Raw genomic sequence first — 16134 nt, forward strand, 5'->3', positions numbered from 1 at the left:
TGGTCACTTTATAAATTACAGTAACACTGGGCATAAAATCTCTGGCTGACTTTATACATGTTACTATCAATATGTGAACTTATACATTTTATAGAATGCTTGGGAAATATATATAATGCCAAAAATGGGACGTCTAAGTATGAATTAACTATCAATTTTCTATTTTAGGTGGCTGCTTCCCTGGTTGGGGTATGGCATTTCAGGGAGTGAGTATTTATTGCACAATGTTAAAGATTTGTTTATGTTATGTAACTCTAACATTTCAATGGGACTTAGTTTTAATATTTAAAGCCAAAGTAATTATCACATGTCCAGTTAGATGGTTGATCTCAACAAGCTAAGCCTGGTCTACTCAGCTGGTATGCTAGTAAATGCCCAGAACAAGCGATGCAAAGAAGTTGAAAAAGACATATCAGAAGATGATAATGGAAAACCATTTCCATTCCATTGTCATGGATGTCCCATGGAGTCATCAGCAGTTGAGCTCCACTCAAAGATTTTATCTTTTAGTCATAATATTAAATGCATAAATATAATTAATGCATGGCTTGTTCTGTGATATCAATGGTACTTTTGAGAAGGTTGAATAGAATTTCTCTCCTTCTCTCCCTGCCATAAAATGATAAAACTGCTATTTGTATTTCAAGATTCTCCATGAGCGCCAATTGGGCTCCCTTTAATTTATTCCTACATTTCAAATTTTCATCTGGTTGCCACTTTCATTTTTAAAAAATCTATTAACGGGAAACTCTTTTAATCCAGGCCTTGCTTAGTTTTACATGGATAATTCATTATTATTTGCTACAGCCCAATTCTGCACTTTTAAAGGTTTTTGTGCTTTCCAATTATTCTCAAAGATGACCTGCAGATGTCTACTAAAAATATATTCTGTGAATTCAGTGGGATTATTCCTATGTAAATGTATAAATAGCAGTTTTCCTGTTGTCCTGGAATATTTTTTATCAAGTGTGGTAATATAATAATATTACTAATATAATAATAAATGAGGAATAATGCTAACAAGAAGAACTTTGACGTCTTATTTTAACTTTATAAGACATCAAAATTGCTGTTGTAATCATTATTATTTGGTTCTTTTCTAATACTTAATCATACATTCAAATCATGTCTCTTTAAAACAATCAATTTTATCAAAACAGCATTCTCAGAAACTATTAAATTGTGATTTCAATGCTAGTATGACATATCATGATTTGAAAAAATGAAACTCAGTATGTGACAGTAAATTTATGAATGACTATAAACTTATGTGTTTGTGTCTATTTTATAGATCTGCTCGTTTGCCTCACCCAAATACAACAGAATCAACAAACAACTATTCCTCTGAAGTACTGGGAAACAGTCCAGTTATTGTTACTAGCAATAGCAGCTTTTATATCTTCTACATTTATGTAGGGGTGGCAGATACCTTGCTAGCCCTGGGGATTTTTAGAGGCATACCCCTAGTACATACTCTTATAACAATTTCTAAAATACTTCACCGCAAGATGCTTCATGCAGTACTTCAGGCGCCTATGTCTTCCTTCAACAAACTCAAAGCAGGTAACTAAATGTTATGCAATTGCAATAATTTTTACATGCTTTGGTAATATTAAGTTTAGGCGAAGGAGACATTTGTGATTTATTCCATCATTCAAAATTTGCAAACACTCTCAAAACAAGTTGCAATAATCAGTTTTAAAAAATCCAAAAATATCATAGATAGACCATCTTTGATAAAGGATGCAGTCTGGATATTTAAGAATAGAAGGCATTAATTCTTAATCAAGGTCCATTACCCAGCTTTCACACATGTCTGCATATATTAGCATTGGCATTAGATCCTCTCATGCTATGTAGCATATTGGACAGCATGTATGTTAAGGTGACCAGACGTCCCGCTTTTGGTGAGACAGTCCCAATTTTTAGCAATTTGTCCCGCATCCCGCGGCGTTTTTAAAAAGTCCCGATTTTAAGAGCGAAACGGAAGGCCACCTCCCGCAAGACTGCCGGGGACTCTGCAGGGCTGGGGACGCTTCCTCGAGGTGGTGGCAAATTTCTTTGCCTGCCAAAGTGCGCCACTCTAAGCGATGGGCAATTTACCAGCCCCGAGGCAAAAAAGAAGACGGCGAGCAAAGCTAGGCAGGCGCCAATCACAATGAGCAGTGGGAAGACAAGCAGCGGGTGTTGTTGGCTCATGCAATAATACGACTCGTATTATAGAGCCAGTCGCAGTGGGGGTGATGGTGGCAGCAGGCGCACAGAGAGCCCCGCTTCGAGCCCTCAGGACCCCCGCAGCCTTCACCCTCAGCCTCGGCCAGGGTGTTCGCAGCGCCACACTCCAGCAACTACCTGTGCCACCTCATCGTTATTGCGCTGGAACCGGAGCAGCCGGCAAAGAAAGAAAAGAGCTCAAATGCTCCGGAGTAGCTGGACGCCTTTCTGGGTTTGCGCTGCGAAGCACGAAGAATGGCAGCAGCACCAGCAACCCCCAGTGGTTCTGTCCAAGCATGATGCAGGAGCGAACAGAGGAAAATGGGTGCATGGGGGTGCAGCGGCAGCAGCGAAGCAACTACCTCTTGGCTGAGGACATGCCCAAACCCTTCCAGTAGCGGGTGGGAGATAAGCAACTGAACAGTCACCCAATCCTGAAATGATACCACTGCTGCCACCTGCAGAGCCACTACCACTGTCCAACCTCGAGAGAGGAGGAGGTGGGCTTCTTCTCCCCGCTTCCCTCCACTATGTTCGCAACTGGCTGCCCTCCCATCGGCAGTTGGGTTACCGAGAGGCTGGGCTGTCAGCCTCTGGGAAACCTGGCGTGTCCGAAGGGGGTCTGCATCTTGGAGGCATATGCAGAGCGCAGGTGTGGAAAGAGGCAAGGCGAAGCGAATACAGGGTGCGTGAAGGAGAAGTCGGTGCTCAAAACGATCTGATTATCTTAAAATTTGTTTTTTATGAGTGGATGCCCCAGCGCTCGCTTATCTGGTCTGCTCACACACAATTTTGATCGGGAGATATGAGCCTAAAACCTCTTGGGTTTCTTTTTCTTTTTCTTTTGAAATACTGGATTGTACAGACTCAACCTGTATAGCTGAGCAGACGAACCCACTGCTGAATTAGCATTCGGCATCAAAGCCTTGGGACAAAGATTGTGAGTTTGTTTCTTTAACAGAAGAACAACTTGCTCTCCTTCGATCTTATTTTTTGTTTAACCGTTATTTAGATTAGAAGTAAAACCTTGCTTACCAGTATGTCTTATCTTCAAGTAGTGGATCTGGGGCAGTGAGAAAAAAGACACCAAAAAATCCCCGAGAACATAATAGCTATCTTCCAGTCCTCTCATACCGAAAGATCCTAAAGAGAACTAATATGATTGTGCTTACATACTACATTGAAGGAGACTGAGTCTTATAGACCAATTTTTTAATCAAGAACCCCCCTCCCCCGATCAATGATGTCCCGCTTTACCAATGTTAAAATCTGGTCACCTTAATGTATGTATAAGTGTGGCGAATTTAAAATGCAACAGAGATATCTTAAAGCATTTATAGCAAAGGCATTTGCTAGGCATTTAGGGCAGAATGAGACAACTTGGCACAGCCAGCTTAGCATGGCCAGCTCACCACTACCAATTGCCTCTGCCAACTGCAACCACTAAGTCATTGCAGAACATCATGGCCAATTTGCAGTGGGGACACCTTGCCATGGGCAGCTGGAAGGAGAACTGGGTGGGCAGGTGAATGAATGGGAGGAACATGATGCAGCAGTGGCAAAATGTGTTTGAAAATGGGAAATGCCAGGTCTCCACCATCTCCCTGCTGCATACGCTGCCTATTCTGCCTCCCCTGCCCACCACTGTCAAACAACCCAAATACTGCCACTGCCGTCTAATGGCCAGAACTCCAAACAGCCTGGAGCTCAGCGCAGCGGTGGCAGCAGTGGTAATGGAGGCGTGTGAAAATGGGAAGCCCCTGGCTGCTCCCACTATGCCCACCCACTCACTTGCCCACATGCCTGGTTCTCCAGCTGCCCAGGGCAAATTGTCCCTGTGGTGAACCGGCTGTGTTGAGTTGTCCTGCAACAACTTGGTGATGTGAGTTGGCAGAGGTGACTTGGTAGCCAGCTGGCGGCAGTGAGTTGGTTGCGCTGAGTGGTCCCCATTCTGTCATTGCAAGCTCAATTTTTAAAAAATTAAGTAAACAGAACTTATCTTCACCACACAGCACATTTTTCACAAGTGAGGTTTGATAAAAATAGAAGTAATTATTTTTGAACACCGTCATAAGTGTATTAAGTGATAAGGAAACAATTGGTAAATCTTATGCTTGCTTAAACTCATCTATAGTGTCAAATATTTATTCATTTTATATTGTTTATAATCTGCCCTAAGTTTGAAGGACACAGCAGGATACAGTAGATAGAGCCAGTTCTGTCTAGTCGTTAAGAAACCAGGAGACTGAGTTCTAGTCCCATTTTAGGCATGAAAGCTGATTGGGTAATTTGGGCCTGTCACTCTCTCCCAACCCAGCCCACCTCATGGGATGTTGTGAGAAAAAAAGAGGAAACGAGTATTATATATGTTTGCCATCTTGCATTACTTATGTGAATTGTTATCCCATGTGTAAAAAACTTAAAATTATTAGGTACATGTCCTCTCACAATCCTAAATTAGTATATAAATCTTTTTATGTAAACATTTTCCTATAGCTAATCTAAATGTAAACTAATCCAGTATTAATTAGTACTATATACTTAAATATACTGCAAATAAGCTTGGGAATGTTAAGTAGAATTTTAGCTTTTTAGTTATTCAAAAATCTCATTGTTTAGTTTAACCAATATTGATAAAATATACAGTTGATAATTAACTTATTTTTCCCTTCAACATAAAGGTGGAATACTTAACAGGTTTTCAAAGGATATAGCAATACTGGATGACTTATTGCCACTTACAATGTTTGACCTCATTCAGGTTTGTAAATATTATGATAAATATTGCAAAAATTCAGACAGCATAAATCATGATTCTTCAGTTATGTTAGGATTATCCTGAACTTTTTGTCCCTAAAAATACCTTTCAGCAAACCACTGAACAGTAGCTCCTTAGACAAAAGTAAAGACAACTATTTTCTTCATTTTGTAGCTTTTAGAAAGATATGATTTTCTTAGGATACTGTTTTGGGTGAAATGTACTCTGATGCACATCTATTCTAGCTGATACACATCAGTTAGAACAATTAATCAATGGAACAACTTACCTCCAGAAGTTGTGAATGCTCCAACACTGGAAGTCTTTAAGAAGATGTTGGATAACCATTTGTCTGAAGTGGTGTAGGGTTTCCTGCCTAGGCAGGAACTAGAAGACTTCCAAGGTCCCCTCCAAATCTGTTATTTATTCTATTCTATTCTCGCGAGAGAAAACGTGCCATAACCAGGGATGGGATTCAAAATTTCAGGAACGGGTTCTCTACCCGGCTGCTGGGTGGATGTGGCCATGGTGGGCTTGGCCTAGTCAGCCTCCTGCACCATGGTGGGGAGTATTTTTGCCTTCCCTGGGCTCTGGAGGCCAGAAACAGGTCCATTTCCAGCCTTCAAGTACTTCCAGGAGGCCCGTTTTTTGCCCACCTTGAGTCTCCGTGTGGGCCCAGCACTTACCTTGCATACAAAACAGGCTGTGTAGAGACTCCTGGGAGGGGGAGAGGCAGGGTGGGAGGGTTGGGCTGGGTAGGATTTGGAGGTTCCCCCAACCTGGCCATAACATTCGCTATGGATTCTCCCAAACCTGGGCAAACCCGTAGCAGCCCACTCCTGGCCAGAAATAGCAATAACACTTAGACTTATATACCACTTCATAGTGCTTTATAGCTGTGGTCCGCAACCTTTATGTCTTGGTGGCCTGGTGGGGACGAGGGGAACCAGGCCATCACTTGTGCAAGTCAAGCTATGTGCATGGCCCAGTTCTGAGTAGGCCAGGGCCTGGTAGAGGGCTGTGGCCTGGGGGTTGGGGACCCCTGCTTTATAGCACACTCTGATCAGTTTACATTGACAGCACATTGATCCCAATAATCTGGGTACTCAGTTATAATTTATATTGTAAACAGCATGTTTTATATATTTATGTACCCATTGGAACAACAGTGTATAAAAGCAGAATTCGGTCATGATTTCATCATGTTTGCCATCATTATGACTTGGTGGTGATGGTACTGTCCAGTAGGATTCTTATCTATACTGAGGGGGTACATTTGGCTGAATAAAATAATATAATTATTTTATGATAAATTTAACCTAATATTTCAATAAAGTTATTGTTATTAAATTTCATCTTCCTGCTACCAGCCGAGACTTGGTTATAACCAATTCTATGTGGTTCAGATCTCATAATTTAGCAACAATGCATGTCATGCCATTTCATATACTAGCCAGGAAATACATTTTTACAAACTAATGTCTCACTGTTTAGCAACAGCTCATCCTCCAGTCCTCCTCAAATCATATAAATCTTTTGCCTTTTATTAAAATAAATATCTAATTTTAAATAAATGCATGATTATTTTGATTTACTATATATGAAAGCAGTATATACTCTCAGTTCAAATATTCCAGGAATTGTATCGGTGATCTTGAAAATCATTAAAATATTTGTAGGAATCAAAGACTTGTGCTAACAAGATTGCAAATTGTGTAATTTTGCATGGTAGAAATAAATCATTAGGATCTATATCAAAATGTAAGAAGTCTAGACTGAGTGATCCATACAGTGATCAAATTAGATTTCAAGAGAAGGGACATTGAAAACAAACTCAAAATGCTAAATATCTGTTATTGCCCTTCAGATATTTTGAAGTATAATTTCAGATAGTCTCGACTTACAACATTTCATTTAGTGACCATAAAAAGTTACACCACCACTGGAAAAAGTGACATGATCATTTTTTTAAAGTGCAACCTTTGTAGGATCCCCATGATCATGTGATCAAAATTCATGTTTGGCAACTGGTTCATACTTATGACCATTGCTGTAGCCCAAGGTCATGTGATCACCTTTTGCACTCTTTTGATAAGCAATGTCAATGGGAAAGCCAGATACACTTAACTAGGTTATCTTATCAACTGCAGCAATACCCTTAAAGGGACGCGATGGCTCAGTAGCTAAGATGTTGAGCTTGTCGATCAGAAAGGTTGGCAGTTTGGCAGTTCGAATCCCTAGCGCCGTGTAATGGAGTGAGCTCCCATTACTTCTCCCAGCTTCTGCCAACCTAGCAGTTCGAAAGCACACAAAAATGCAATTGGAAAAATAGGAACCTTCTTTGGTGGGAAGGTAACAATGTTCCGTGCGCCATCGGCATTTAGCCATGCCAACCACATGATCACAGAGATGTCTTCGGACAGCGCTGGCTCTTCAGCTTTGAAACGGAGATGAGCACCACCCCCTAGAATCGGGAACAACTAGCACATATTTGCTAGGGGAACCTTTATCTTTTACCTTTAATACACTTAACAACTATGATAAGAAAAGTCATAAAATGAGGTGAATGTCTGACTTAAGAATATAGATTTTGGTCTCAATTGTGATTGTAAGTCAAGGACTAATTGTACTGATCTGACTACAGAGACTAGAATGGTAATTCAAAACATTTGAATGGCATCATATGGAAGGAGGATAATATTATCATAGTAATCTGTTCTGATCCCCTCTGTAAGGTGAGTCACGCCGACACAAGATTACTGCTAGACAATTTATTCACAGTAAATTAACATGCCGACAAGATTTTGGCAGCAACCCAGACTTCACACAGATAAGAAATACACACCAGAGCTTCTCCAACTTTAGTATAATAGTTGAGTCCTGTAAACAGCCTCCTCCCAAAGTATCTTCTTATATACTCCCTTGGGAGGAGTCTAATCACAACCACCTGGCCCCAATTATCTCCTATATCTCCGTAGTTGCTGTCAGCGCTTATCTGCCCGTCTTTGCCTGGCACCTGGAACCAACTCCTTTGGCTCCTCTCCACTGCTCCAGGGCCTGACGTCAGGTACTAACTCCCTTTGGCTTTCACCGTTGCTCCATGCCTCAGGCACCTCCTGGTGGCCAACCAGCCTCTCTGGTCCCTACTGGGAGTATGAACCCTGTCCAGGGTCCTTCACATCTTCCAGAGCCGACTCATAGGGCCCCTCGCTATCAGAGTCTGTTTGCAGCTCCAACGGTTCCTGCTGGGCCACAACAGTCATCTTAGCAAAATTATTTCCTCATAACTTGTAAAAGTTTGTGGAAAGTTTGCTATATCAGTAGTATTTTTCTTTCAACTTGCAGTTAATGTTCATTGTGATTGGTGCTATAGTAGTCGTCTCTTTCATGGAACCCTATATCTTCCTGGCAGCTGCGCCTGTGATAGGAGCCTTCATTATGTTAAGAGCATACTTCCTGCACACATCTCAACAACTAAAACAACTGGAGTCTGAAGGTATGATCTATTATAGTTACAAATAAAATGAAAATATATTTTCTCTGTTGTTTTTATCCAACTCCTATTTTAAGATCTCATCTCTCTGAATAATGTTCTCTACAAATATTCAATCCTTGTCAAGATTATATATATATATATATATATATATATATATATATATATATATATATATATATATATATATATATATATATATATATATATATATATATATATATATATATATATAACTAATGTTCAGACCCCCCCCCCTCTGACCTGCAAATCACCCAGACACAGGGTTGGCTGTTTGCCACTCTTTAATCATGGATTTATTGACTCCTTTGGCTGAAGGCCCAGACAAGACTCACATGCAATAATAGTTGGCAGCAACCCAAAATCCAACAGGCACAGATACAAGACAGACAGAGCATTCCAATACTGTTTGAAATGGTTGTGTCCTGCAGATGACCACTCCCAACTTCTTCACTTATATACTCTCTTGGAGGGGCCAAGCCACAACCACCTGGGCTTAATTATCATCTCTGAGTCTGCCTTCGGAGCTGCTGCTTCCGTTTCTCTGCCCTTCTTTGTCTTGCATCAGGAACAAATTGCCTTGAATCCTCCCCACTGCTCCATGCCTTAAGTGCCTCCTGGTGGGCAACCAGCCTCTCTGGTCTCTGCTCCGAATCTGAACCCTGCCCGGGGTCCTCCACATCTTCCCTGGCAGACTCATATGGTTCCTCACTATCCGAGTCCACCAGCAGCTCAACCAGATCCTGTTGGGCCACAACACACACACACACACACACACACTGTAAGACTAAGAATGCTAAATTTGAGGATGAAAGAAAGAGAACCATACACATAATTATACTACAACAGAGATAAAAAATAAATTTGGTATATTTATCTGTTTATAGAAAGTTTACATTAGTAAATGATTACTGTCTCACATAGAACACTTAGCAACTTACAATTGTATAATTTCAAATACATAATGTAAAAAATTAAAATAAATATATTAAAAACAGTATTATCAAGGGCTATAGTATCAAAACAAATATAGCCGCCAGAAGATTACATACAATTTTTAATGTTCCATGACATGATGTAACTAGTAAAGAATCTATAGCAATAGCAATAGCAGTAGACTTATATACCGCTTCATAGGCCTTTCAGGCCTCTCTAAGCGGTTTACAGAGAGTCAGCATATTGCCCCCAACAATCTGGGTCTTCATTTTACCCACCTCAGAAGGATGGAAGGCTGAGTCAACCCTGAGCCGGTGAGATTTGAACCGCTGACCTGCTGATCTAGCAGTAGCCTGCAGTGCTGCATTTAACCACTGCGCCACCTTGGCTCTATGTGATGGAAACACAAGTATTAGTTATGTTTGAATCTTTATGCAATTCATTTTTAAAGAAATAATAAACATGTATTATTTTTATTTTCATGTTTGCATTCCTTATAGCTAGAAGTCCAATTTTCACACATCTTGTTACCAGCTTAAAGGGACTCTGGACATTGAGAGCTTATGGAAGGCAACCATATTTTGAAACATTATTCCATAAAGCTCTAAATTTGCATACAGCGAATTGGTTCCTGTATTTATCTACCTTACGTTGGTTTCAGATGAGAATAGAAATGATTTTTGTAATCTTCTTCATCGTTGTGACCTTTGTGTCTATTTTTACTACAGGTATATATATATATATCTTTGCTTTTATATTAAATAAAGAAAAAGAGTAAGACATGTTACATGTAGAAAAATATATGCAGATTTAAGTAATTAATGGACACTATATACTGATAGTTTAATCAGTAACAAATTTAATCAAAAGTGACAAATGAATGTATTTACCGGTATTTATTTTATTTTTTTATATAGAATAGTTACGGCTGCCTATATTGCATACATAAACAGTGCACAAAAACCATGAAATATTTATCAAGGGAAGACTAAAACAAAATTAAAATAATCACAATATAGGTAATCTTTGACTCACAAGCACAAGAGCCCCAAATTTCTGTTGTTAAGTGAGACATTTGTTCAGTGAGTTTTGCCCCACTTTACGGCCTTTCTTGACTCAGTTGTTAAGTGAATCATTGCAGTTGAGAAGTTAGCAACTTGATTGTTAAGTGAATGTAGCTTCCCCATTGATTTTGCTTGTTAGAAGATTGCAAAAGGTGATCACATGACCCCGGGACACAGCAACTGTGATATGAACCTGTTGCCCAGCATCTGAATTTTGATCATATGATCATGGGGATGCTACAAAGGTCATAGCTGTGAAAAATGGTCATGTCACTTTTTTCAAGGCCATTGTAACTTTGAATGGTCACTAAACAAACTGTTATAAGTTTCAGGATTACTTATATAATAACTGAGGCAGCATATAACAAACCCATGATGCAAGCCAGAATTCTTAATTGACTCATCTGACATCTCAGTACAGCACTAGGGTGAAGAGTTACGTCTTCATGGACTTCCAAAAGGCCAAAAATATCAGAATCTGCCATATTTTGGGGTATGGAAACTGTTCCACGAGACAGCAGCTGTTACAAATGAGATAACATTTTCTGACCATGTGTATCTGAAACTGTTACTGCTAATTTCCCATTGCAAGTGATTGCCCTAAATTTAAGGGCTGCTAATGAGCTGATATCACTTCTCTTTCCCTCTGTGCAGTTTTACCCATGTATGAAGGTGTGGATGAGTTTTATATGTGTGTATAATTGCAAGCTTGCACATATGCACATTTTGTTTTATGCTGGGATTTTATACATGTTTTTTACTTATAGGTAGCGGGGAAGGAAAAGTCGGCATTATTCTTACATTAGCCATGAACATTATGGGAACATTGCAATGGGCTGTTAACACAAGCATCGATGTAGACAGTTTGGTAAGAAACATTTCTTTGAAAGTAAATATTTTAAGAAAAGATATAATAATAATTACCTAAAAGAAAAAAAGAAAATAAATGTTTTATATTAATTTAGCAAGCTTATAAAATAACTTACATTGTAGAATATGCAATTGTTAATTTTATAATTGAAGATGCATGTATTGATATATTGATTTGTAAAACACACATTTTCTTTAAATTTGCTTTTTCATCATTGCATGTATTATTTTTTAGCACATCCTAAGTCTTCTGTACCTTTTATTTTTACAGACATCAGTGTGCAAAATTGCATAGTTGCAGTTAAGAGACTGCTGGAAATGATTAATTTTCAAGTCAGGGAACTGTTTCAATTTGGAAAGTTTCATATTTACTTATTTAATATACCTCTGTAAGCATGTAATGGATTCCTAGCAGTTAATACACAAAATATAAAAGCATTGTTGTTTTTAACTGTGGTCAGCTGCTTAGAGTCACTTGGGCAGCCATACAACTTGCATAAATAAATAACAAAACAATAAAACACAGCAATTAATTAAAACTCAGAATGTAACAATAATTTATCTATCAAACCAATATTTAAAGTACTATGAGGCTGGTAAAGTCAGGAAATAAAAATCACATGCATTTCTGGAATGATCTTCTTCCTTATTAAGGGGTAGAATAACCAAATCTTGAAGACCTGTCTACAGAGGAGTACAGAAATGGGCTTGAAGAGGGAATTCAAGGATGGTTACATGAATACCAGCTTAGTCCTTAAAGGAAAGAGGGAGCATGAAAGATGTTCAGGATTGCCTTGCTTTGTAAGAGGGCAAGAGAAAAATTATATCAGGTTTTCAAGGTTCCACAGTGACATTATTCCTTTTGGACTCGCTTCCTTAACTGGCCAACCTTAAAGGGTTGATGCTTTCTAAAGCAATTCTCTAATCAGACTTAGTCTTAGTTTTTTTTCTCACACATATCATCTGCCTTGAACTAAGACATATTTTCTGTAACAGAGCTCCCTCCTTTGGATTCGTCCGATTTGCTTGACCTTCCATCACAAAGAAAATCTTCCTAGCTTCTCCCAAAGCCTACCTGAACGATTCTGGCCTTACCACTTATGACAGTGGTCTCCAACCTTGGCAACTTTAAGACCTGTGGACTTCAACTCCCAGAGTTCCTCAGCCATCTGGCTGAGGAACTCTGGGAGTTGAAGTCCACAGGTCTTAAAGTTGCCAAGGTTGGAGACCACTGACTTATGAAAAGCCATTAAAGTAGATACTCAGAGTAAGCTATTCCATAGAATAGAGGCTATTGTATAAAAACACTAATTGCAGACTCTTAGACTTTCACCTCACAAAACTGAGGGACTAGTAAAAAAAATAAAATCAAGAGCATATTGGATCAGTCAATTCCACTTGGAAGAAACAGCTCCGAAGGTCCCTGGGAACCAAACCATGTAGGATTAGTAAATTAAACCAATATTTTAAATGTATAGTATCTGGAAGCCAATGCAGAGGCTGCAACACAGGAATCATATACCTGCAATAACCCTTACCTGCCAAGAAACTGACCACTGCATTGATGCACAGAGAAATGGCTTTCTTGGTGGAATAAATTAATAAATACTTCTGTAGACCTCCATTGCAGCCATGTTATCAGCACTACACAATTAAAACAATGTAACTATTACCTGTTTATCACTACTGTTGTCATCCATTACATTTAATCATTCTGCACGTACAATCCATTCCCCTATATTTGCAGTGCTTCTAAGAGAAAGAAATAATTGTTTTGGACTTCTGCTTCAGTTCTCTGGGCTATATGAACTTCAGCTTCAATTCAAACTGGCCCCACAGGTGTAATATGTTCATCATGTCTAAGGCTAGATAGCAAGTGCTGCATTTTGTACTGAAAAAAGTTTATTAGTGATCTTTAAATCCAAGCTGCTATTTTCACATTCCATTGCATAAGAAACAGACTAACAGAAAAGTAATTAGCTAACCACAATTCTTCCTCTATTTCGCCACCATGAATAGATTCTTTCTCCTAAAATGTACTTTATGCTGTACATGAGAATTGCTCATATTGTTTTCTTAGAATTAACAGGTCAGCATAATAGCTGTGTTTTAAGTATCACTACTGTTGAATTAAATACAGTACAAATATGCCATCTACATATTTTAACTCTATTATCAATGAATAAAAAATTACAAATAACTCCTTCCCAGGATGGCTGCTGAATGTTAAGGGACTTTCTTTCTCTTACCCACTGTTAGAAACTTAAAAGGCCTCCAATCGGCCCCACCCCCTTTCTTGGCTACTCACTGGCTCCATGGGAAGTTAGGAATTCTGTTGAGGTGCGGGGAGACACCAGAGATGGAATCTGCATATCTGAGGGTGAAAGCAATCTACCTTTTCTGGATTTCACACAGGATCAAAGCTCAAAGCAGCGGCATCCCAAACTGCATAGGAAGGACACTTTGAAACCAACAGATACACAAACCACACCCCAAATTCACACAAAGGACCAGTCCTCCTATAAAACCAAGCTCTTCTGCACCATTTTCTCCATAGCCTACCATCAAGAGCAGAACTTTTGTTCTTGAGAATAAAATCCTCTTTCACACAGTATATCTGGATTTCAATTTTATTTGGTTTGTTCTTGCTTTATCCTTGGCTTGAAGAAATCCCAAATTGTTCTCTTAATACCACGATCTGTTGTTTTTGCTGCCAGAGCCAGTGTTTTTGGCAATGTTTTAGCAGGATTTGAATGGGAGCACTTAGGAATGAGCCAAGATGACTTTTGGACCGCCGTGATGGACCTATGTAGGAAGTCATTGGGCGTATCGCACACATAAACTATTAACTTTCATTTTTTGAATTTAGTGTTTCATTTTGTTATTTGCTTTTGAAAGTTGATTACTGGTTGAATTCTGATTTGTTTCAACTCCTTGCTGGACTTTAGTTGTTCGTTCTTCTTTTGCTTTCACTTTTATTTATGTTGTTTTCAACAACCTTAATTCTTGCTGCAAGGAAACAAGGTGCGGGTTTGGGTTTTTGGGGATGGTAAAGTCTTTCATTTGACTTATATTGATATTGGATTTCTGTATTTATTTGAATTTGCAAAATATTTGGAGATTATTTCTTTTGTTTTTTTTTTGTTTTTTACCTTGGATTGAAATATCCAGAAAATGCCTTTCCTGTTTCCTTCTGCTTCTGTGCTTTTTTAAATTGCCTGATCAAGTTACACAGAGCAACAATGGATCAGATGACATATAGAGACATTTAATTTTGGACAAATTAGGTGCACAAAAGGACTTACACTTAACTGGAAATCACTTCTATTTGAACTTTTGTGGAAGATAGACTGATTAGGGAGACTAAATCTATTATACTTAATTAGACAAAATTAATAAAAGATTAAGAAGCAAGCATGGATATTTGATCCAGGATGAATTATTTTAATTTTTGGGATGATTTGGAGTAGATAAGATTCCATAGTAAATTTTCTATGAGTAGTTTACAATAACAGTTTGATAACAGAGTTTTGAAAGCTTAATATCATCTTTTGTGTTATTATCTTTCTTCCTGTTAATTATTCTGTCATTAATATAGTACATAGAGACAGACCAATAATTTGCAAATAGATTTACCATTTTTTTTTAAAAAAATGGGGGAGGCTGTTTTGCAAGGGGTGGGAATTAATATTGTATTAATCGGTATTCAATTGGGCGGATAATGTGTATCTATGCATTGGGGTTTTTTGCACCTTTTTAATGTCTTCAATGTGTTGTGGGATTTTTTTCTTCTGGTTTTTTTTTGAGTTTTGTATTTTAACTTACTTTTGAATAAAATAAAATTTTGGGGGAAAAAAGATTATGTTTTTCTATATATAGTGGGAACATTCCAAATCTCAGCATTTCTGAAAAATTGTTCACAATAGAATGTAACAAATTTTGAAAGCTGTAATTTCATTGTAATCTCAGATTTTTAAAATTAAATTTCATTATATTTTCCTTCCAAATACATGAATTGGCAGTATACATACTAATAATGACAAGAGTTCTTTATAGTTTTTTTTATTAGAAAAGTTATTTAATTGTACATTTAGAAGAATGACTAACGCAACTGTGGAAACATGCCCTCTATCCAAAACAACTTCATAAAAAGTAAATTAGATATCAAATTTAATTCTAATTGGAACCAATAAGCTGTTACAATTTTATATACTGATTTGTGCCACATATTTTTTTTTGCTAATTGGAAAAGAGCATAGGATTTCTGTGTTCTGGCAATTCAGCAGTGTTGCAGAGTGCTACTTGAGGGCTGAGATGCTTTAAAAGGTTGTTAAAAATTGCAGCACAACTGAAAGTGTTGAAGGACTAAGTGGAGAGTAGCAGTTGGAGGAAGAGATGCTGTGGCTCAATTTCCCCACCGTAGGAAACTCCTGTTGCTAATTGTAAGCTTCAGGTCCTGTATGGCATTGCTAGTTTTGAGTCTTTCTAGCTCAGGATAAAAGATGGGGGAGAAATCTAGAGGTTTTATCACTTTCCTTCTCCAGCACTAAATTTATCAAATTGCAAAGTGCCAATGTGATTGGGTGGACAGTGGCTTTCACTTTTCATGGCATCTCCAAGCAAGGATATGAAATCATCACTGAGTTAGGAAGTAAAATGCCGGCAGTGTTGGACTAGCCTAAGTGGACTGCAAAAATGAGGCTCACCACTAAATTACTGCAAAGAAATATGCATAGCTTTTTGCTATCATCAAATGACCATCCATACCGTGGCATCCC

The 16134-nt window shown here is 38.4% G+C and overlaps 1 protein-coding gene across 2 annotated transcripts in view; it reads left to right on the forward strand.

Moving 5' to 3' along the window:
- The window catches only part of CFTR (CF transmembrane conductance regulator), a 103241-nt gene that overhangs the window by 59532 nt on the left and 27575 nt on the right, over positions 1–16134 (forward strand). For both annotated transcript variants that reach the window (XM_087723644.1, XM_087723643.1), the window contains exons 16-21: positions 169–206; positions 1292–1563; positions 4896–4975; positions 8318–8468; positions 9923–10150; positions 11254–11354. In XM_087723644.1, the coding sequence (XP_087579770.1) occupies positions 169–206; positions 1292–1563; positions 4896–4975; positions 8318–8468; positions 9923–10150; positions 11254–11354 (870 nt within the window). The remainder of the gene's footprint in view (positions 1–168; positions 207–1291; positions 1564–4895; positions 4976–8317; positions 8469–9922; positions 10151–11253; positions 11355–16134) is intronic.

This window comes from Thamnophis sirtalis, unplaced genomic scaffold, assembly GCF_051295495.1.
Source record: "Thamnophis sirtalis isolate CommonGarterSnake01/CBP01778 unplaced genomic scaffold, rThaSir2_p1.2 scaffold_9, whole genome shotgun sequence".
In the NCBI taxonomy this organism is placed as follows: domain Eukaryota; kingdom Metazoa; phylum Chordata; class Lepidosauria; order Squamata; family Natricidae; genus Thamnophis; species Thamnophis sirtalis.